Source organism: Dasypus novemcinctus, chromosome 29 (genome assembly GCF_030445035.2).
Source record: "Dasypus novemcinctus isolate mDasNov1 chromosome 29, mDasNov1.1.hap2, whole genome shotgun sequence".
NCBI classification, from domain to species: domain Eukaryota; kingdom Metazoa; phylum Chordata; class Mammalia; order Cingulata; family Dasypodidae; genus Dasypus; species Dasypus novemcinctus.
Window position 1 is genome coordinate 11,064,926 of NC_080701.1, and position 23,489 is coordinate 11,088,414.

The 23,489-nt window shown below is 37.5% G+C and overlaps 1 protein-coding gene across 2 annotated transcripts in view; it reads left to right on the forward strand.

Moving 5' to 3' along the window:
• Positions 1-1,689: 1,689 nt before the first annotated feature.
• The window catches only part of ERI1 (exoribonuclease 1), a 39,651-nt gene continuing 17,851 nt past the window's right edge, over positions 1,690-23,489 (forward strand). The window contains exons 1-3 of one of the 2 annotated variants that reach the window (XM_004479662.4): positions 1,690-1,929; positions 13,253-13,431; positions 19,934-20,144. In XM_004479662.4, coding sequence (XP_004479719.1) covers positions 1,822-1,929; positions 13,253-13,431; positions 19,934-20,144 — 498 coding nt within the window. In that variant the 5' untranslated portion in view covers positions 1,690-1,821. The remainder of the gene's footprint in view (positions 1,930-13,252; positions 13,432-19,933; positions 20,145-23,489) is intronic. The other variant, XM_004479663.4, reaches the window with a different exon arrangement.

The following is a 23,489-nucleotide window of genomic DNA, read 5'->3' on the forward strand; positions in this document are numbered from 1 at the left end:
AAGTGTGGGCGGCGCCATTCCTGGGCAGGCTGCACTTTCTTTTGCGCTGGGCGGCTCTCCTTATGGGGCGCACTCCTTGTGCGTGGGGCTCCCCTACGCGGGGGACACCCCTGTGTGGCAGGGCACTCCTTGCACACATCAGCACTGCGCATGGGCCAGCTCCACATGGGTCAAAGAGGCCCGGGGCTTGAACCGCGGACCTCCCTTGTGGTAGACGGACGCCCTAACCACTGGGCCAAAGTCCGTTTCCCATGCATGGATTTTTATTCAGCTCAAGATTCAAAGGTATTCCCACACGGATTTTTGCAGCTCTTTCTCCATGGTACTGCCTTCTCTCCAGAACTCTGCCCCACATATTCTAGCCAATTTGACCTCCCAGGATGTCCCAAACTACAATCTCTGCCTTCTCAATTCAGTGAGATCTTAGGTCTCTAAGCTTCCCTTCCCTGCACTCTGGAAATTGCCTTCAAGCAGAAAGCCAGGGTAATCTTGGGCTCCTTTGGTTTCTATTCTCTCAGGGATAACTATTAATACTGAGCAAAAGGTGGGTTCTTTGCTTTCGGATGCCTATAAAGACCAATTTCTGAGACACCAAGATTTCAAAGAGAGAGTTTGTGCAAGCAAAGGTCAGTCCACCTTAGACTGCCCCAAAACTGCCTCCCCAGTATGCAGAAATTCTAATATTTTGTGCTATTAGGATGCTAATGAGCAACTAGGGTGGAATTGAGACATGCTTTCAGTAATTAACATTAAGTGGTTGAACAGGATGGGGTTGGGTACTGAACTGGGGTGAGTCTCAAAGTTACAATCACCAGAGATCAAGGCACCCAGGTGAAGGGGATACCAAAATAAGGTCAGTAACAAGATTTTTCTTATGGATATCAAACAGAGGAAGGTGCAGTGGTTACCCTTTCAATAGAATTGTTCACATGCAAAGGTAACATGTCTGGAATAATCATAACAGCAGGTACAAGTAACCACATAGGAGGATAAAATGCGTCTAGAATAATATCACAATGGGAGGTTTTTAGTTAGGAATGGCCATATATAAAGTGTGAAGTCTGCCTAGCCAGTTTCAGTTAATTTCAGGTATTAACCTTTTTGGCTATTATTTTTAAAAAACTATATAATGTTTCAGCAGTAATTCTTTTTTGTTTTTTGTTTAGTGTTTTCGTTTTTTTGTTTGTTCTTTTTAAAAAATCTTCGTCTTTTTAAAAAATCTTTATTTTTTATTTAATTGTTAATTCTTAACCTTCCCTTACACAGTCTAGACTTGGCTGTTGTCCAATGTCTTTAGAATCATTGCATTTATTTTGTTCAGTTTTCAAAGAGTTTACTCCGGGACACTAGATCCCGAACCGCGTCCCCTTTTTGTCCAGAAATAGAGATCTTAAACTCCCTAGGAGAATGGAAATTGCTTTATAAACGCTATTTGTTATGGTTAAAAATTGTCTTTCATTGTACTCGTTTTTCTTCTCAGGAAATGACGACGGGCTCGTGGGCCCCGGTGACGTCTTCCAGAGGCCGGCGCCCAGGGCCTCGCGGACCTTCCACAGGGAACGCCCCGCGCCCCCTCGCGCCCCGCGCCCTGCCCCGTCCCTCCCGCGGGGGGCCGCCGCGCGCGCGCGGGCTCACTGCGCCTGCGCGGCGTGTGGACGCCACGCGCTCCCGGAAGTGGGCGGTGTTCGCTGCAGTTTGTGTGGCCGCGGCCGCGGGAAGGCGGGCGCGGAGAGTTTTCCGCGGGGAAAGGCGGAGGCGTTCGGCCGGCGGGGAGTGAGCGCGCGGCCCGCGCCGACACCTGTCTTCTCTCGGGCCCCCGCCATGGGCGATGAGAAGACGAAACCGCGCGGCGGCGAGGCCGTGGCTCCCGCACGGCTGGCGTCGCCGGGGCGGGAGGGTGGGGAGGAGCGTCCGCGCCCGCGTCCTGAGGTGAGGAGGCGGCGGCCGGGAGCCCGCGCGCGCCCCGCGGGGCTGGCTTGCACCCCTCTCGCTAGGTGTCGCGCGGGAAGTGCCGCCTGCGGGCCCTCCGACCCCCGCCGCCGAGCCTGGCCCGGCTTCAGGGGCCTCTCCTCGGGGTGGTTGTCACTGCGCCTCCGGAGGCCCGGCTTACCCCTGGGTGGGGGTGGACGGTCCAGGGTGGCGTGAACTGTGTGTGTCGGTTCTGGGTGGGAATTCTGCTGTGAACGTTCTGTGCTCCCTGTTGCTAGTGTCATTCTGCCGGGTTCCTTGTGGCCGGTTTGGTAGCTTAAGTTTTTAAAGACGCACGATACCCTAGGAGTGTCACTTCAGTATTTTTTAGTTTAGCAAACAACAACAAAAACCCAAAACAGCGCTCACCAGCCCACCCCCTCTCACAGCCGTGACAGAATGTGATCGTGTCTGTTGACTGGAGCTTCTCTCTGACTTTCTTTCTCTCCATTTACTCCTCTCTCAAATAGACATAGTATATGGCTGGTTTTCTTAATGGTTTTGATACCTCACTGGTAGATCCTAGTTACACTGGCAAAATTGTAAAATGACCTTAGAACATATTTATCTTCGTTAACGAATATTATTGTTGACTGGCGATTGTCAACAATCTAATACCAATATATATATATATTTTTATTAATGAGCAAATGTTGGGCACCTTGTATAGTGGGTACTTGCAAGAGGCTTCCTACCTTTTGCTCCTTCCGTTACAGTCAGTTCCCCGTGTGCAGGCAGAGTTTATTAACATGCAGATGGTTTATTAACATGTGTCTATCTGAACAGTTACAGCGGTAATCTCCTTAGTGTTCAGTTTGTGGCCCTGGAGGATCTGGCTCTTACTCCATTGCTAAGTGCATCTCACACAGTTCTTTTCTCTGCTTCCCAGTGTTCCTTGTGTTCCTTTCCTGTGGGCACTTGTTAAGATTTTTTTTGTATTTGCCCTTTACCCTGAATGGTCTTCATCTGGGTCTTTGCATAGTTCTCATTCTCCTTCTTAAAATGTTACTTTCAAAGGGGACTTCCATGTCTTCCCTTTCTAAAGAACCAGCTCTTCCACCCTACCTCCTTTGGCCCGAGATACTGCCCGTAACATCATTAGATGGGTGAGTTGTATCATTTTTAAAGGGTTATTTTTGAATAAGAGAAATATGGGCGAATGTATTTTGTTATATTTGAAAAATATTGAAACTTTGAGACACAGCAACTTAAAGCCTGGATGTATTTTCCATATTTGGTTTTAGTGACTGTCACAGTTGGGAAAAAATGGCATGCAGATATGTAGATCCCAGTGAAAAAATTGGGGGATTGTAGCATCTATTAATAAATAATGATATAGTATTTTTTTTTTCAATTTCAGTTAAGCACGCTTTTTTTGTTTGAGTTCAGCTAGTAAATTTCCATTAACTCTAATGTCAGTTATGTAAACTAATGGAAGGGAGTTGCATTTTTATTATTTTAATACTCAGGTTTAAAAGTCTTCAGAACTCTTCTGTTTTCTAAGTTTTTTTCCGGGTGCAGATGCAGAGATTTGTTTTAGGTAATTCACAGTTGGGGTAATAAAATAATGGAAACTTCTGTTCTTAAAATGTTCTTACTGCAGAGAACATTACTTTTGATAAGCCATTACTTTCTGGCTTACTAAAAATTTTCTTTCATCTTGATCGAGTGTGTTCATTTAAAAGAAAAAAAAAGTAAAAGTTCTAAGGATCAAGCTATCCTCTTCTACACACAGAAAAGGACAGCAGTTTTTAAGTCATGTCTTTCTGTAAAAGAAAATACATAATACATCTTGAAGGTCAACAACGCTTTTAAGTACTAGGCCATAGGATAGTCAGCAAACCTGTTAAAAAAGATCTTTATGGTCTATTTTTATAATGTAAAGAGCCTCCTATTTGAGATGGATAATCCATACATCCTCTTGCTTAAGTGGACACATGTAAATTGCAGAACGGTACAGTACCATGAAGGAGAATATTTCTCTTTAGGTTGTGGAATCTGTCCCCACTTTTCTCATTATATGATCAGTACTGTGTGTGACGTGATAGATGGACATGGAGACTGGAGAGGAAGCCAGTGTCAGTCTCTTTGTTATCAATTTAGTAAACTAATATTGTGTTTTTATAAATTAAAAATATATATAGGATTTTTAATCTCTTTCTGTTCCTTAGTGGATTGACTTGAGCATCCTTTGGAAATCATTTATTGTGTAGACTTCTGAAGTTTGCGAGGAGACGCTGATCAGTGAGAACTGGGACCTTGCCTATGTCAGGGAGAACTTCAGTAAAGGAAGAGGCTAGAACAGTTGGCCAAGGAGAGGAAGTAGAGGCTTTAAATATATCAAAAGAAAGGGAAGGAGCCTGACAAGCAAAGAGAACATTATAGGGTCTTCATAGAAGTCATGATTTATAGCATATTGAGAAGAGGCCTAAGGGTTTACTCTTGGGTAATTTTTGTAGCTCTAGTTTTAGGTAAGAACCAACCAAATGAATCAGGGAGGATTTAGCCAAAGAGAAAATTTGCTTAACTTATCTGAGATACCTGTTTTTTGGTGGACAAGCTTGTTACTTACTTTTGGCTTAAATTTTAACCTGACTGAAAATAAAACTTAAAATTCAATACAAGCTTAAAGATAAAGGATAAATTACCTTGATTAAATTCTAATGATTTGGTAGGTAGCCAGGTATGTATTGTAAATTTAATATTTTATTGAAAGCTAATTATTTTCTTGGTCAGCAATCAGTGTTGTAATGTATTAAAAATATTTGTTGACCATGAAACCTCTATATGCTTGTTGTGGAATTTAAGAGAAGTTCAATTATTTGAGAATAGAGAGGCCAGGACTCAGGAATGATTTTGAGAAGGAAAAATGGTTTATTGACGGCCGGCCGGACTCGGGAGCTTTCTGTTTGAATCCCGAGCCCCGAACAAGATTTTCAAACGTCTTTTATACAGAGAGGAAAGGTCAAATGGTCCCTTTGTTTCAGTTCTCAATAGGCTTCAATTAGCATATATCTCTTTCACATCTTAGGTAAGCTTTTAGCAAGGACTCCAGACATTTTAGATAAGCCTTGGTTTTTGCATTTCCCCTAAATACTTAAAGTTTATAGCCCTTGCTTTGTTAAACATTTCCTGGGACTGGAGCCTGCTGGTCCCTAAGAGCAGGACTGCAGCCTCTTACCGTTTCACACCCACAAGTCAAACAACTTAGTTATCTCTGAAGAGACAAAGAGCCTTCCACCCATAGCCCACATCATTCCCCCCCTTTGTCAAAGTTTACTTGCTAAGCTTTGGCATAATTATTGTTGTAGCTATGAGGTGGATGACTGTTTGTTGTCTTGACTGATTATTTATCAGTCTTTAGTACAGCATCAAGGACCGTTTTTAGAAGTTTAGAGCTTTTCATTCTGGACAGCAGAATCTTGGGCAGGGGCCTCCTGCAGTTATTCTGTTGCCACTGGCACTCACGTGGATTTCCAGTCAGGTTCCAGATCCATCTATTACTTTTATTTTACTCTTAAAGAGTTTACACCTTTAATTTAAAAGGGGTGCTGAAGGGAGACGATCTCTTTTCTGTAACTGCTTCCTGCTGGCCATGGGCTGTAGTCATTGCCTAATAAGGTGTAAAACTCTTTAATTTATTCTAACTGGAGGAAGATGGATCTGGCATTCTGTACGAAGTTGGATGAAGTTTTCATATGGTTAATAAGATGTTCACTCTGAAAGAAACAAACTTAATTAAAAATTTGGAATACCCGTTTTTAAAAGAGGACACATTGGATTACAGAGATAGACAAGATTAGATGCCTATAAAGATGGCATTCCTTAAAAGCTGGTGGGAACAGCATATATATTCTTTTTTTAAGTTATCCATCTTTAGAGAGAAATTGCAACAGACACTTAGCTTTGTCTGAAGACACATTCCAAGCTGTTCAATGATTGACACTCATTCGCTCTGTCAGATGCTCCTGGTGAACTGGCACTCCTTGGGCAACTGGCTTCACTCAGGATTAGAACACTAATTTGGAAATACTCTTAGTTTTCACCTGTGAGAGTGATCAGAACTACAGAATAAAGATTTTTACACCTTGGTTTTCATTGTACAATTTCTAGCAATTTTGACTTGTTCAATAGGTGACTCACCATCAGCAAGCAAGCCTCACTTTTGCTAACTGAGACTGGCTGAGACTGCCACCTTATTCTATAGACATGTTATTAACTGTTTAGAAAATGATTTTACCAGGAATTTAACATGTCTAATATACTTCTGCACTTGATCCAAAATAGAAAAGATAACATTACAATTATTAGGCATATATTTAGTACAGGATAAAAGTACAGCACTTAATATTAACTAATGTATTACTTAATGCATAAGGATTCAGAGTTGCCATTATTAGTTTTGAGTTTCAGGTTTGTAATACTTTACATGTTATCTCTCCATGAAAGCAGGCCATAATGCCAATTGTGTTTAAGTTTTACTTACAGTCTCCTGGTATCATGGCTCCACTTAGCATGTTCTTCAACGCAGTGAGCAAGTTGCAGCATCCTTCCAGTATTCCAGAGATTTTCCAGTATTCTACTAGCCTGGTGCATAGTGCTCTCTGGCACCATGGAACAGTGCCAGTCTGGAGGCGATATCCATTGTACACTTGTACCGAGTCATTATTGGCTGCAGGAGCTTGAAACTGCAATATAGTTTCCATCGACTTCAGGAGCAGAACCAGAGACTGATATAGCACATATTTTTAATTGAGGGGTCAGTGACCAGCCTAGCCAATAACTCACATGGAGAGGCCACCTGTAATGTATACAAGGCCTGGTTCGAATGCACAAGAGTTTGACAATGTTAAAGTTTATTCCTTGTTTTATATATATTTTAAACAACTTAACGCAATACCTATATCAAATGACTATTTACTTACACAATTTTACTATGAAGATAACAGTAGGTGCTTTACTTTAGTAATAGAGGAAAAATATTATTTTTCATTGTTAGAATGAAAACAATTTTTCCAATAGAATCAAGACAACTTTTTATTACCATTTACTTAAATGTGTATTTTGCAGTGGCCTTCAGACAGGTTTATTATTATGAAGTTATTTCTGCTACCAATACCAATCTAAGTTTCTTTAGTTAACAATAACTTCTACAACTAGAACTATTTAAACATTTTCAGTTTGGAAGATGTTTTACAAACTCTTTATAATTGACTATAACCACATTGACTAGCCACCTCATGTTTAAATAAACTTACTAAATTACAATTACCAATGAAAGAAATTTACTCTCTATTTAAGAGAGCATATCTACAATCTTTTCCCTTTAGCCTAATTTCACCAATGTGAACTTACAATTTTCACTTACAATTTTCATTACCGTAAAGATTTGTACATATGTTAATTTAGTTTATAAATTAACTATGGGAGATTACACTCAAGTTAAATAAAATTGAAACCATAATAGTTTATGCAAGGAATGTTCTCTTTTTCCCTTACAGGAAGCTAAAAACTTCTTTTCTTTAAGTTATGAAAATTATTAATTTAAAAGCATAACTGACTACCAGGTTTTAAAACACATGCATACTGACTTCCAGGTTTCAAAACACATTACACAATTACTTAATTTTTTTAAAATCATAACCCAGGAAAGATCTCTCTATAGTTTTTATGGACTTTCCTTTACTTACTGAAATTTGTTAATAGAGCCACTAATTACCTTATTTTGTTGGAAAGAAATCTTCTGGAAGAAAATAAGGCTCACCAGATTGTGGAGAAGAAAATACTTTATTCTCAATCTTGCAAGAAGGGGCGCAGAGCCAGATATGGCTGGTGCCCCGAACAAAGAAAAATGACACAATTTATACCCCTAAGCCTAGCATGCAAGCTCTTCCTGTTTTTCCATAGATTGGATACTTCAGAAGTTACAGCCTATCTGAGATTTAACTTTCCCACGCAAAAGTTTGATTTAACTGCTTCTTCTATCACATTCCAACCATTTTAGTTTTTACCTGCTCCCCCCCTTTGTCAAATAAGGAATAGAATTTAGTGCTGAAATGGCACCGACTTAGTTAGCTCCTTCTTGGGCATCCTTCCACTGCCCATAGGACTGGCCTAAACTGGTCTCCTCCACTGCTGTCCAACCCGGGAGTGGGAGACTGAGGCAGCAGGCCGCCAGGTTACATCAACATTTTTCTTCTGTGAAAATTAACCTAATCTTTGTTTTGTTTTGTTTTGTTTTTTTTTCCAATTTATGGCTGACAAAGGTTTAAACTGGGAAATTACCAGGCAAACTGATTCTTAATTCCCTAGCCTAGTAGATAGGTTTAATCTGCCACACCTAGTCTTGCCTTAAAAGCTCTTGCAAAGAGGAGGCCCTTTCCCAATTGTTTCCATAATCAGATTTCTATGACTTTCTCATCCTGCTTAGTTCAATTTGGGCTTTAAGAATATTTATAAATATAACTGCATATTTAATTTTTAACAATTTGAATAGACCTCTTTTAAGAATTTTTATTTGTTAATTTGATATTATCCTGATGTATGAAGACATACATTGAGCTTTTTTTTTAAAAATGGGCAGACACAAAGAGTTAGACACAAACACAACTCATTGATATTACTTGTAATTTGCATTATTTTATATACTGTTTAACTTAATTAATTAGGGGTCCAGAAATACATATTACTTATATAACTGCATATTTAACCTCAACAATTTGAGCAAATAGGCAGACATGAATAGTTTGACACAACAACATGACTTTAGTTACTTTAAACTTTTCAAAGACTTTTGAAACTCTTCTTAATTTGCACTATGACCATGCAGTTTACCACAAGAATTTTCCTTCTTACTTAATGGATTGTAATAACCAAAATGTTCTCAATGCCTTAGCACCATTGTTTTAGAACTTTATATTTTACCTTGAAATTAGCAGAATTTTGGATAAGCAACAAGATTAGTTTTATATATATTTACTGAGGCTATTTGAAGCCTCAGGGAGACAGACTGCTTTCTCTCATGAATTGCCACTCTTAGGAACACTGACCGTCAAGGCAGGAGACTTCTCCCCCTCCACCCCCCTTTTGGTTTTGGAGATAATAAAACTCAAGTGGTCATTTAACCTTATTCTATCAGGCAGCAATTTATTTAGTTTACACTTGAATTCATGAGAGAAAGGGTTACTAATACCAGAAGAGGAGACAGTGATGTCCCAGCTCTTCTCAATTATGAAATAACCACAGGCAAAGGCAAAGGGCGAGGTTAGGCCTGAAGCAACCATAAACAAAGGAAAGGTTAGTGTAGAATTTACACTTAAATAATAGTTTCAGGCTAAATTCACCCAGCTATAATCTCAGTTATTGTCTTTCCACTGTTTTACAATATAAATGCATTTATAAATGATTTTAACTCTTAGTTACAGTTTTTATTAATTTTTTTAAAACCTATTAATTTTATAACACCTTTAAATACCTTTCATTCAACTTATAACATATTAAATGAACTTAACCATTACTTTAATTTTTCCTTTAAAGTGAAAGAATAAATCTCTTGCAGTTAGTTTGAAATAAAAGGCTACTTTTCAGGATTTGATTTCTAGAACATAAAATGTTCTTTTAAAAGAGGTAAGACTCTTCTTCAAACATTGAGGATATGATGAGGTTAAAGCACAAGAAGCTATTGATAAAATATTTTCTTTATATATTGATCTTACTCAATTTAATCATAAAAATTTCCCTTCCACAAACCTTCTACACTTTCAGTATTCATTCAGGTTCTGTCCCACACTCTACTCTTTCCAATAATCAATCATTTTATCTTAGGACAAAATCATCTTCTGTTACCTTAACAATAAAAACACACTCCATATATCCCACATACTAAGTTACCAGGCAAACTTCTTACAACATATAATTGCCATTAATACTAAACAAGTTTGTTAAAATAATGAACTTTTCTTCACTTTAAATACTTAGTAGCATGTAATACCAGAAACAGTTTTTTTGGAAGCAAGTTGGCAGGGGAGATTGGCTGCCGAATAAGTTTGTTATAAAATTGCCTTTTATTATTATTATTATCAATTCAGTTTTGTTAAATAATGACTTTCTGCAATTAGCCACTTAAATACCTTAAACAATGCTTTGTAAAACTTTTATAATTATTTATACCCTTAATACAAAGTTTACCTTCACAGAACACATTCTCTTACTTAAGGTTACTACAATACCTTCTAAGAACCTGAGCAGAATGCAAACGTATTTTGGCTTTGACACCCTAAGGAGGGAACTTTACTGCATTTATTCTGATTCTGCTTTTCACCTCCTTCACTTCCCCCCCTTCCAGGCAGTCGGGTGCACAACAAACAGGAATGCGGCTTATGAATAGAAGGGTGGACTCACTGGAAAGGGGCAAGCCGCTCCCCCCTTTCCAGCTTTCAGCCAAAATGGGCAGACAGAACCTACTCAAATTTGGCAACTCTCCCAGGAACCCAGCCGCCCTGACTGGGACATTCCCAACAGACTTGGGTGCTTGGCGCGGACACAGATGGCCTCCAAGCCCCGGCAAAGGGCCAGATCAGAGACAAGACACCAGAACATGCACAAACATCTAGACTCCTCAGCTTTTGCCCCAGAATCATTTCACCCCCTTGCCAATGGCAAGGGAGGGCTCCAGCTCAGCTGTAATTCTACTTCATGTAAGGACACAACTCCAACACTAACATTGAGCTGACACAGACAGAAGCACAAAGGTCACTAATCTGACTCACAAGTTTATATATTTATTTTCACCACGGCTGCCCCCACAGCCATCACAAACCTCAGAACACTTAACATTTGGTATAAAGCAAATTCATTCACAAATTAGCACCATAACAAAAGATTTCAGCTAGACTTTTTCACTGTTTAAACTTTACACCCAGACCAAGCTCCACCAGAAAAGCCGATCCATTTTCCTGTAACCAAGTTTTGTTTTCCTTAATCTAGACCAATTTCCAGGATATTAGGACTCGAACCTATAAATACCCTTCCTATTAAAATTGAGACTCCACTCCTTTAGTGGATATAAGACCAGTACCAGATTCTAACATGCAGTTAGACAAACCCAAAACACCAGGGCTTTTCCCCGGTTTTCCTCCTTTTCCCAAGCCTAGAGAGAACGGCTTCCCCCCAGCCTTCTGGGGCTACTAGGGTTCTCTCGGGAGGTGATCAGCCTCCCCTTCCTAGCAATTAAAGCTAGGGCCTTCCGGACTCTGCTCACCCGGGGAGTCTTACCTTCTTCCCTGTTCGGAGCTCTTTTTCGTTCCCAGAATCTTTCTCTTCAGACCTTTCATTGCCCCTTGATTTTGTCGGGAAGATTCTGGTGGAGCCCACATCTTTTCTGGATTAAATTTAATCCAGGGGCGCCCAGATTTGGGGTTCACCCGAGTCCTCCCGGCTTCCTCGGGGATTTGGAAGGGGCAGCAAAATGCTACCGTCTCTGGCCTTCATTTTTATCCCTTCGTGGTTGCCATTAATGTTGTGGAATTTAAGAGAAGTTCAATTATTTGAGAATAGAGAGGCCAGGACTCAGGAATGATTTTGAGAAGGAAAAATGGTTTATTGACGGCCGGCCGGACTCGGGAGCTTTCTGTTTGAATCCCGAGCCCCGAACAAGATTTTCAAACGTCTTTTATACAGAGAGGAAAGGTCAAATGGTCCCTTTGTTTCAGTTCTCAATAGGCTTCAATTAGCATATATCTCTTTCACATCTTAGGTAAGCTTTTAGCAAGGACTCCAGACATTTTAGATAAGCCTTGGTTTTTGCATTTCCCCTAAATACTTAAAGTTTATAGCCCTTGCTTTGTTAAACATTTCCTGGGACTGGAGCCTGCTGGTCCCTAAGAGCAGGACTGCAGCCTCTTACCGTTTCACACCCACAAGTCAAACAACTTAGTTATCTCTGAAGAGACAAAGAGCCTTCCACCCATAGCCCACATCATGCTTATTCTTCAACTTATAGGCAATTCAGATGGAAGTAATTCTCAAGTACCCTAGTATAGTACCTAGTCCACAGTACAGGTCCAGTAAAAGAGTGTTTAGAGTGAGAAATAGTCCCTGAACCATCAGGATGAGTTCTAAGTCAGGGACTATGGCCTGTCCATAGTTAATTCCTCCTCAGTCTGTAATTAAAGTTCATATAGGGCAGTATGGTAAAATGTGGCTAAGTTAACAAGCTTTAACATAGGTGAATAGTAAGTATCAGTGTAGTTTTGAAAATTCTGGGAATTTAGCTAATATTTGTAACATTGGGAAAAATGAACTTACAAATGACTCTTTGAAACTTTAACATTATTAGTAATTTGGGACCCCCTGTGGCATGATTAGAATTGAGTCATGCTTTAACACAGATATTGATTTAAGAAAAAAGTTTTATAATACAGTGACTCCATGGTTCTCCTGAATACCTGGTATATCCATAACTTTTAGAAAACGTGAGTTTTGAAACTGAGTACATTTTCTTTTTTGCCTTGGGTACTAGGAAGTTTAGAGCTATATTTGCAGTACATTTTATGATAGGCCTCTGTGTGCAAATCTTACCTGTAGGGTTACTTACTTTTCACCTTTATTCTGCCTCTTTCACGTATTTGGTTATAATTCATTGGTTTGTCTTTATATTGGGCAATTTCTGTTAACTTTGTGACATGAAGTCAGGTTAAAAAATATTCAAGAAATCCCTGAATTGTAAATGCATAATGTTCTAAAAGTTCATTTATAAAATGGTTCATTGGTAAACTTTGTAATATTGTTTGTGAAAAAGTCTGTTCAGTAGCCTGTTTTGGTAAGAAAAGCTACCATTTTTAATAATTGCTGTGAGTGTGATATTAGGAGCCAATACAATCTTATTTATTCCTTATAATAATATTGCCCAAATACAACTGACCATTACCAAATACCATTTGAGACAGTTATTATTATGTTGTATTTTACAGATAAAGAAACAGAAGATCAGAGGTTAATAAGTAGTAAGGTCACACGCTAGTAAATGATTATCTTGGGGTTGTTCTGAGGTGGCTCTGACTCAAACACCAGTGCTCTTTTTACTTAGCTTCAGAGTCTTTGAGGAACCTCATGACCCAGAATAGAGCAGGGTCGATTGTATTCAAAGCACACCTTCTTTCTGCAGTGACCACTTTTCATCTAACATGTAGCAGGAAGAGGCCTCAGCAGTGTTAACCTTTAAATCTAAGATGTTTGTACTAATTATAAACTATATCCTTTTTTTTTTTTCATTTTTATTTTTTAGAGAAAGCAACAATGTAGATATGATGGCCAAGAAACAAAAGGAACTAAGTTTATTAGCTCCAATGCAGGTGATTTCAGTGACCCAGTTTACAAAGAGATTGCTATTACGAATGGTTGTATTAATAGAATGAGTAAGGAAGAACTCCAAGCTAAACTTTCCGAATTCAAGCTTGAAACCAGGTAATTAAAAACAACTTTTTAAAATTATAAAAATACATGGTCATCTGAGAAAATTTTGAAAACACTGAAAATTAAGAAATCATCTGTAATTCTAGCATAAAGAGATAACCATTATTAAAAAATAACACTGTACATCCTTATACCTGAATCCTTGTGTGCATCTCTGATTATTTCTGTCAGTCTATTAGATGATAGAAGTAGGATTGCTGAGTCAAAGTCTGTGAAAGTTGTAAAGCTTCACCAGCAATGTGAAGGAGTGTTTATCTCCTCATACCAAATGTATATTGTACTGTTAAGTAGACTTTATTTTTGGAGCTATTTTAGGTTTATAGAAAAATTATGCAGAAAGTGGAGTTCTCATATACCTGACCCCTCAGTTTCCCCTATTGTTAATATCTTAACAGTAGTAGGGTACATTTGTTATAATTGATGAACCAGTATTGATATATTATTAACTTAAGTCCATAGTTTACATTAGGTTCACTCTTTGTGTCTACCCTTTTATGAGTTTTGACAAATGTGTGATGTCGTGTGTCTACCATTACTATATCATATAGAATAGTTTTGTTGCCCTAAAAATGCCCTGTGCTCCATCTGTTCATACTCTCCTGCTCTCCCAGGACCCCTGGTAACCACTCATCTTTTTACTATCTTTATATTTGCCTTTTCCAGAATGTGGTATTGTTGGGGTCATACCATAGATAGTCTTTTCAAACTGGCTTCTTTGATTTAGCAGTATGCCTTTAAGGTTCCTCTATGTCTTTTCATGGCTTGATAGAGCATTTCTTTTTGTTGCTGTATAATGTTCCACTGTATAATCTATCACAGTTTATCCATTCCCCTCTTGATCTTGGTTGCTTCCAGTTTTGGGCAATTATAAGTAACGCTTCTATGAACATTTGTGTCCAGGTTCTTGTGTGGAAATAAATTTTCAACTCATTTGAGTAAATACCTGGGATTATAATTGTTGAGTCCTATGTTAAGCCTGTATTTAGTTTTGTAAGAAACAGCGGCTGTACCATTTTGCATTCCCACCAGCCTTGAAGGAGAGTTCCACATTCTCAGCAGCATTTGGTATTGTCAGAATTTTACATTTTAGTCATTCTAAAAGGTTTATAGCAGAATCTTATTTTTTTAATTTGCATTTCCCTTATAACATACAATGTTGAGCATCTTACATGTTTACTTGCCACCTTTGCATCTATTCAGATTTTTACACATTTTTAAATTGGGTTGGTTGGTCTCCTATTGTTGAGTTTTAAGAGTTCCTTATATATTTTGAATCCCAGTCCTTTGTAAGATATGTGTTTTTGTAATATTTTCTCCTATTCTGTTTCTGGTCTTTTCATTTTCTTAATCAAATGTGTTTTTATTTTATGGTGGTGGTCGTGTTTAAAATGCTCATTTGGTTGATAATTTTATCTTATCATTTCTTTCCTTATTTGAATATTTTTTGTTTTTGTTTTCTTTTGGCCATTTTATTGCTTTTGTAAAGTAGGTTTGTTTGAAACTATGTAATAAAAACCATTCACCTACCAGCAAATTTATTTTTCCATTTTAGTTTCTAAAAATATTCAGAACGATATCATGCGCTGTGTGTTTAATAGTGTATATTGAATGAGAAAACAATGCGGCTTAGCCGCCACCTGTGTTGTGTGCGTGTTTTTAATTAGATATGCACATACCTTAAGTTTTTAATTATTTTTTGCAAATCACTTTGTTATGACTTAACATGTACTTTCAGAGATTCATTTCTTGGGGCATGGGGCAGGACTGACCTTTGGACTCCAGAAAAATGTGTAGATTTTTAGACAGTAGTATTGCTAGACATCAAGACAAAATGGACTACATACAATAGATGAAAACTGTGAATGTTTCAGGGCATCCCTGAATCCTTTTTCTCTTACAAGTAGTATTCCTCCACTTTGCTTCAAAGTGGAGCTTTATTACTTTTCAAAAGAGCACAAATCAATATTTTTCCTTTCTAGAGTATCTACATCATAAATTGTGAAGAATAATTTTACCACATTTCCCCCTGACTCTTTCAGGTACAACCTATAGCCTACCAAAGACTTTCTGAGAATATTTATTCTTCGCAGGTGAAAAGAGTTGCAGTGGGTAGAACTGGTGCTTATTTAGATGAGGAGGAACAGGGAAAATGTTAAAGTTGACAGTCTTCTAGCCTAGGCAACTGATTATATGTTGGTGTTGCGATTAACAGCATAGACAATGTGGGAAGAGGATCAGGTTTGCAGGAAACCCTAAAGTAAATATAGTTTCTCTAAAGGAAGAGTGAACACTTAGAGAGTTGGGAACCTGAGGAAAGGTAAGGCAAGTGTGGATTTTCTGCCATGTTAATACCGTCTTTTTTCATAACTGTTTAACATCCCCATTGAAATGTAATTCTTATAACCAGTCCATGTTTTCCTGTATTAATGTTGTAATCAACACCCTTATATATAATCTTGGCATACAACTCTTAATTGTTTCTAAAGTCACTCTTTTAATGTTTCTTGAATAAAATAGTAAGATTAATAAAATAGTAAGATTAAAAAAAGAAGGATAAAATAAAAGAGAAAGAAAAATTAAGGCAGAGTAATATGAAGTGATTATATGATACAGAAAGGTGCTAACAAAGCCTTGATATAAAAGGAGATAAGAGTTTTTCTTCCGAGGTTTTGGTAATTTGGAAAATCTCATGGAAATAAACATATTGACATTTTGTCTAAAAGCAAGCAACTGTTTGATTATGGTATTTTCATGGATAGGATTCCTTTTCAGTGCTTCAGTGGTAGTTTAGAAAGGAATACAAAAGGTTAAGAAATTTTTTCCTTAAATTTTTATTATTTTTAAATAATGCTTAGCTAATGTTACCAAAATGTCTTACAATTTAGATTCTCTTACTTTTAAAATTTATTTATTAAAATGTATCACCCACATACAGACATACATAATAAGTGCATAGCAATAGTTGTGAACTTACAAAACAAACATATATAACACCATACAAAACCCTCATTACTCACCCTACCACCAACACCTTGCATTGTTGTTAAACCTTTTTAACTGATGATTAAGAGCATTGTCAAAATATTACTACTAACCAAAGTATTTTCCCCCAACCCTCCCTATTATTATCTTTGTATCATTTATATATGAACATACATAAACAATTAAGTGTATAGTAAAAGTAGTGAACTTAGAAAGCAAACATGCATAACATCATACCAGGGTCCCATACATCAACCCTCCACCAACACCTTGCATTGTCGTGAGACGTTTGTTACAAATTATGAAATAATATTGTCAAAATCTTATTACTGATTATTGTCCTTATTTTATATTTGTTGTGTTTTTCCCCCAACCCACCCTATCATTGTTTTTTAAATAGATTTTTTTATGACAGAAGTTGTAAACTTATAAAAACAATCACGTGCATGTGCAGAATTCCCAAACAACACTCCTCTTCCAACACACCACACTCATGGAACTTTTGTTACAGATAAGATAATATCATCCGATTATTACCACATCCATAGTGTCCATTTGGCTCACCTTTTCCATACTCCCTCATTATCAACATAGTACATCTTTCGTATAGATGCAAGGATATTTTATTATTACTACTAACCACAGTGCATAGGTCACTCCAGTTGTATTTTTCCCAACACCCTGCTGTAGTAATGTGTGTTTGCTTACGCTCACAAAGGACACTGTTGCATCGGTACCATCACCCATAATTCTCACCGTCCTCTTGGTTTACTGTGCTATTCAGTTCCTAGATTATTCTCCAGAATTCTGTTAATTGGCATTTATATCCCTAGACTACCATTTTAAGCCACATCCCCATTTATAAATTAGCTGTTACTATTTGTTATCATCCACTCTATACATTTCCACACTTTTACAGTAAAACTAATGAAAACTTCTACATACACTAAACATCAGTAGTCCATCTCAGTCCTCTTATCTCCTCTAAGAATCTACCACCTACCACCAGGTCTTGAAGATATTTTCCTACAATTTCTTTTAGAAGTTTTATCGTTTTGCTTTTATTTTTATTTTTTTTTAAATCCATTTTGAGTTAATTTTTGGATAAGGTGTGAGATAGAGATTCTCTTTCCTTCTGTCGGCTATGGAGGTCCAGTTTTTTCAACACCATTTTATGGAATGGACTGTTCTGCCTGAGCTGTGTGGGTTTGACAGGCTAGTCAAAAATCACTTGACCATACATGTGAGGGTCTGTTTCTAAACCATCAGTTTGGTTCCATTGGTCTTTGTGTCTGTCTTTATGACAGTACCATGCTGTTTTTACCACTATACCTAGATAATATGAATTAAAGTCCGGAGATAAGGGTTTGCTTTTCCTTTTTATGATGTTTCTGGCTATTCAGGACCCCTTACCCTTCCAAATAATTTTAATCTTGTTTTCTATTTTTTTAAAAAAATGCTGGTGGAATTTTTATCGGGATTGCATTGAATCTGTATATCAGTTTGAGTAGAATTGACATCTTAATGCTATTTAGTCATCCAATCCATGAGTATGGAATGCTCTTCCAGTTATTTAGGCCTTTTAAAATTTCTTTTAACATGGAGTTGCAATTTTCTGAATACAAGTGCTTTACCTCATTGGTTAAGTTTATTCCTGTCTATTTGAGTTTATCTGTCATATTTTATTTTCACCACTCAAAGATGACACTTTTAGTTACTTTTATTGTTATAATCTTCATTTATAGACTCTTTTCCAGGCCTCTCTCTCCTGTCTTTTCTTTTCAGGCTCTTGCATACCCTTTAGTATTTCCTGAAAATCTGGCCTCTTGCTTAGAAATTCTCTCAGTTTCTGTTTATCTGTGACTATTCTAATCTCGCCCTCAGTTTTGAAAGACAGCCTTCCTGGTTATAAGATTCTTGGCAGGAAGTTATTTTCTTGTAGTATCTTAGCTATATCAGATGATTGTCTTCTTGCCTTCATGGTTTCTGGTGAGAAATCATTACTTAATCTTATTGGGAATTCCTTATATGTTATGCATTGCTTTTCTCTTGCTGCTCTCAGAATTCTCTCTTTGTCTTTGTCATTTGACATTCTGATTAGTATGTGTCTTGGAGTTGGTCTGTTCGAATTTTTTTGGATGGGGGTACGCTGTGCTTCCTGGACATGGATATCTGTGTCCTTCAATAGGGTTGGGATATTTTCTACCATTATTTCTTCAGGTATTTCTTCTGCCCTTTTTCCTTTCTCTTCTCCTTCTGGGACACCCATGACACCTATGTTTGCACACCTTTTGCTGTCATTTAGTTCCCTGAGACCTTGTTTGATTTTTTCCATACTTTTCTTCATCTCTTCTTTTGTATGTTCACTTTCAAAGACCATTTCTTCAAGCTTCCCAATCCTTTCTTCTGCCTCCTCAAATCTATTATATGATTCCAGTGTTTTTTAAATTTCATTGATTGCATCTTTCATTCCCATAAGATCTATTTTTCTGTGTATGCTTTCAAATTCTTCTTTGTCCTCATCCAGTGTCTTCTTAATATCCTTGATCTCTTTAGCCATCTCATTGAATTTATTAAGGAGATTTGTTTGAACATCTATGATTAGTTGTCTCAACTCCTTTATGTCATCTGGAGGCTTATCTTGTTCCCCAGACAGGTGCTTCAGCAGCTCCAGATAGCTCTGGGTGTTTACTAACTGCCCTGTAGGAGCTGACTCTAAGAGCTCCTTACTCCGTCACCATCTCACCATCTTGATGGTTGTCCTCTTGGCTGGCCTAGTTCTTCTTATTTTTACTACTATTTTGTTTTTGCAGGTCATCATTAGGATTCAACCAAATAACACTGAAGGAAGTCTAATCACTAGTTGTAGCTTTTATTTTAAAAAAATTACCAACTGTTTGAAGAGCATGACTGCAATTACCAACCATTGACACCTATTTAGAAGGCCCTTTCCCTGTCCCTGCTCCATTTGTTGAACATATTTTTTAAAGAGCCCTGTAGTACTGAAATCCCCTAAACTGTATTCTACCTTTGGTAAATTAATAAACCTTCCACTTAAGAAGCCACAATTTGTTCTACCATGTCTTCTCAGTTAGTTTTCCTATTCAACTTTCTATGTTAGGCTCATAAGGCTTTCATATGGATGTATTTTAGTTTGACTTACAAGAGGCCAAAGAAAGGAAAGAGATGGCATAATATGTTCAATTTACTTGAATTTTCATTCTTTGAAATTTGTATTTGGTCACTAGAATCATTCAGCATTAATTTCAGTTTTTGTCTCATGCATGCCATCTTAATATCTAAAGTAGTATATCTGTGTCAGAGGGTTATGTGATAAGGCTAATGGTTTGAAATTATTTGCAAAGAAAAACTTCGATGTTTCTCCTATATATGAAGGCTTTTCTTAAATTTACCTCTTAAGACAATCATTCCAGTAAAATGACTGTTAAGAGTTTAGATTATTGGCTGTAAAGTTTATCCAAAAGTAGATTTTATTCTTATTTTTCTTCAGAGGAGTAAAGGATGTGTTAAAGAAGAGGCTAAAAAACTACTATAAGAAGCAGAAGCTGATGTTGAAAGAGAACAATTGTGCTGACAGTTACTACGACTACATTTGTATTATCGACTTTGAAGCAACGTGTGAAGAGGGTAACCCACCTGAGTTCATACATGAAATAATTGAATTTCCTGTTGTTTTACTGAACACTCATACCTTAGAAATAGTAAGTGAATCATTATATTTTCATTTATTTTTAGCAGGAACTGTTTTGGTGTTCATTAGTTAATTTGCTGTTTTACTTAGAATTAGAACTCTGAAATGGAGGTTTTTGTTCTTAACATGTACAGTTGTGCTCCTGTATCTGCTTGCCTATGGTTAACCATAGGGAAAAAATGAAAAAAGTTGGAAAAGTTCAGAAAATAAAGGGTTCAAAAGTTTCGAACCACCTGGCAAGCAAGTATAAACTGTACACAGTGAAGTCTGCCAGTCCAGTTCATGACTCAGCGCTCTTTGTCCCCGTACCCACATTCACATGTGAAACTTTCCTCCCGCCTGCCTCTCGTGTTCTTGCTGATATGGTCGCGTTTGTTGTTATGTTATCATAGTGCCTTGGTTTAAGAAAGTCCTTATTTACTGTAATTGCACCCCAAAGTGCAAGGGTATTGGTGCTGGTGTGTGGTTCTAAGCCTAAGAGAACTTTGAAGTGAAAATAGTAAAAGTTTAAGGAAAATTTTAGCTGTTGGTGCAAAAGTAAAAGTTCTCAATATGCTTGAAAAAAGAAAGAAAATCATATGTGGAGATTGCCAGGGTGTATGGCAAGAACCATCTTTGCTTCGTGAAGTGATGCAAGATAGAGACAAAATTCATGCTGGTTTTTCTGTTGCACCTCAGCCTGCAGAGGAACATGCTGCAGTGCATGATAGGGTTGGTGTTCATTTCTGTCCATGGTTTCAGCTATCCAGGGTAGGACTTGGAACTAACCCCTGCGGATTGGGGGCCCTGTTGTATCAACTTGATTAATAGAAAAGCTGTAATAAGATAGTTTCAGGTTCATACTTTTCCAGTAGCTAAAATTACAATGTTTTTTTCTGTTTACTTAGAATACACATTTGGCTGGACATCAGAATCTCAGGGGGAGTTAAAAAAAAAAAAACAATAAAATACTGGTGCCCAATTCCGGTCCCAGAGATTCTGATTTAATTGTTCTACTGTGGAGCCTCTGACAGTCAGCACTTTTTTTTTTTTTTTAACCTCAGTTGGTTTAAATATGCGGTCAGAACTGAGAACCACTGCTATAGACCAGTGTGAATTCTAATCTGTAAGAATGGTAAATTACAAAAATCACCTTTACACCTAGAACAGGCCATCTTTATAGAATCAACCCCTGGCTTCTAAGCTCTATGATATGTATGCTATAGATATTTGATGTCAATGCGTTATTAGTTCAGGAATTCATAGCAACAATTTTCCAAAATAAGGCTGTTTGTAATAGATCTTGATTTTTCTCCAACCTCACTGGATTCCCCTTCTCAGTCTCCTATGCTGATTTCTCTTTTTCTTCCAAACTTCCCAGTATCAGATGCCCTAGGGCTCAGTTCTAGGGCATTTTCTCTGATCTATATACCTCTTCTCCCTTGATGGTCTCATCTAGTTCCATAGCTTTAGAACTACCCATGCTTGATGGTCTCATATAGTTCCATAGTTTTTAGAAGCATGCTGATAACTTTCAAGTATTTGACTCCATCCTGGACCTCTGTCCCAAACCCATACTGCTTTCTTGACAATCTCTACTTGTACATCTGAACAGACATCTTAAACTCAACATGTACGAAACTGAACCTAGCCCTAACCTTGCCTGTCTTCAACCTTCCCTAGTTTAGGTGATGACAGCTTCTTTAAAATTGCTCAGTTCGGAAACCTTGAAGTCATCCTTGAGTCCTATGTTTCTTTCACATTATACATTTAGACCAAAGGTAACTGCTGTTTGGCTTTGCCTTCAAAATGTATCCAGAACTCAGTCACATTGTTGTGACTTTAGTCTGAGCCATTCATTTCTTGTCTGGGATTACTCACTACTCCTTGTGTTTCTGTCCTTGTCTGCCTACAGCCAGTTCTCAACATAGTGCAGAATAATTATTTAACTGAGCGTAAAAGAGAGTAAAGGCTGTATGCCTTATACGATCTGATTTCTTGTTACCTGTCGCTGCTTATCTTACTACTCTTTTTCTCACTTATTATTCTCCAGCCATATTGGCTTCTGAGATGGTTAAAAGTTCAGGTGTCACCTTGGCCGGGTTATGGCATCCATTTGTTTGTTCAGGCAAGCACTGGCCTGATTGTTACTGTGAGGATACTTCATGGATTTAAATCATCAGTCAGTTGATTGCCTCTGTGGCGGGTTACATCCACCATCAACTGAGGAGACTGCCTGCAGTAGTGAGAGGAGTCTCATCCAATCAGTTGAAGGCCTTAAAAGAAGAAGTGAGGATTTCAGCAAGCAGAAGGGAGAATTTTGTTCTCTACTGCAGCCAGCCAGCTTCTCCTGGGGAATTTATCAAATGCCTTCATTGAAATATCCAGCTTGCGGCCTGCTCTGTGGAATTTGGACTTACCGATCCCCACATTCTTGTGAGCTAATTACTATTAAAAAATCCCACCGTACTTATCTAATACATACATTCCTATCAACTCTGTTTCCCTAGAGAAACCTAATTCAGCCTCCTTGCTGTTTTTCAGAAAATCTCCTCCCCCTCCACTGTACATGGCTTTAGCATTTGTTCTCTTCTTCAAGATAATCTTGCTTGCTAATTTTCTTCCTTAAATCTCATCTCAGTGAAACCTACTTGATTATCCTATTTTGTATGTCTCTTAAACACTCTTATATCCCTGATTTATAAAATCTCCTTTACCTGCTCTCTTCTTTTTCAAAAATAACCTTTATTGCCTTTTAACTTGCTATGTAATTTACTTAGGTGTTTATTAAATATTTGGTCAAAGAATGAATAGTCTCTGTAGCATCATTCTATTAAGAGCATTAAATAAAGTATAAAATTTTATTATTGCTCTATTTCATGTTACCTGCTTGTAATGGTAAGGAAAGTTGTGGTATGCTTTTGTAAAATTTTTATTTAAAATTTTAAAATATATTGATACTTAAAAGAATGTAGACTTCATTTATCTATAAAATTCAGTTAGGTGGAATACTTCCTTCTGCAATATGTCTGATAAGTAAAGAGCATCTCACTTTTGACATTCAAGGACCCTTTCCCTATTCCATTGTTTTTGCTCTTTTGCAATTGTTGGTATCCATTTACATTTATCTTGCTTAAAAAATTAGTGTGAAGAAAGAATTTATTCTTAAATAGTATAAACATTTACTTTCCTTAATATTTTAATCTTCTAAGGAGTATTCTTTGTACTTTTCTCCTTATCTGCCTAGGGTTAACAATTGCTATATATATTTAGACTTTGAAATTGTCCTTAATTTTTAAAAAATGACTTAGTGTTTCTGGTTTAGGTAGGCCATATTAGACTAGAGGAAAAAGGAAAAAGCACTTAGATGGGATGA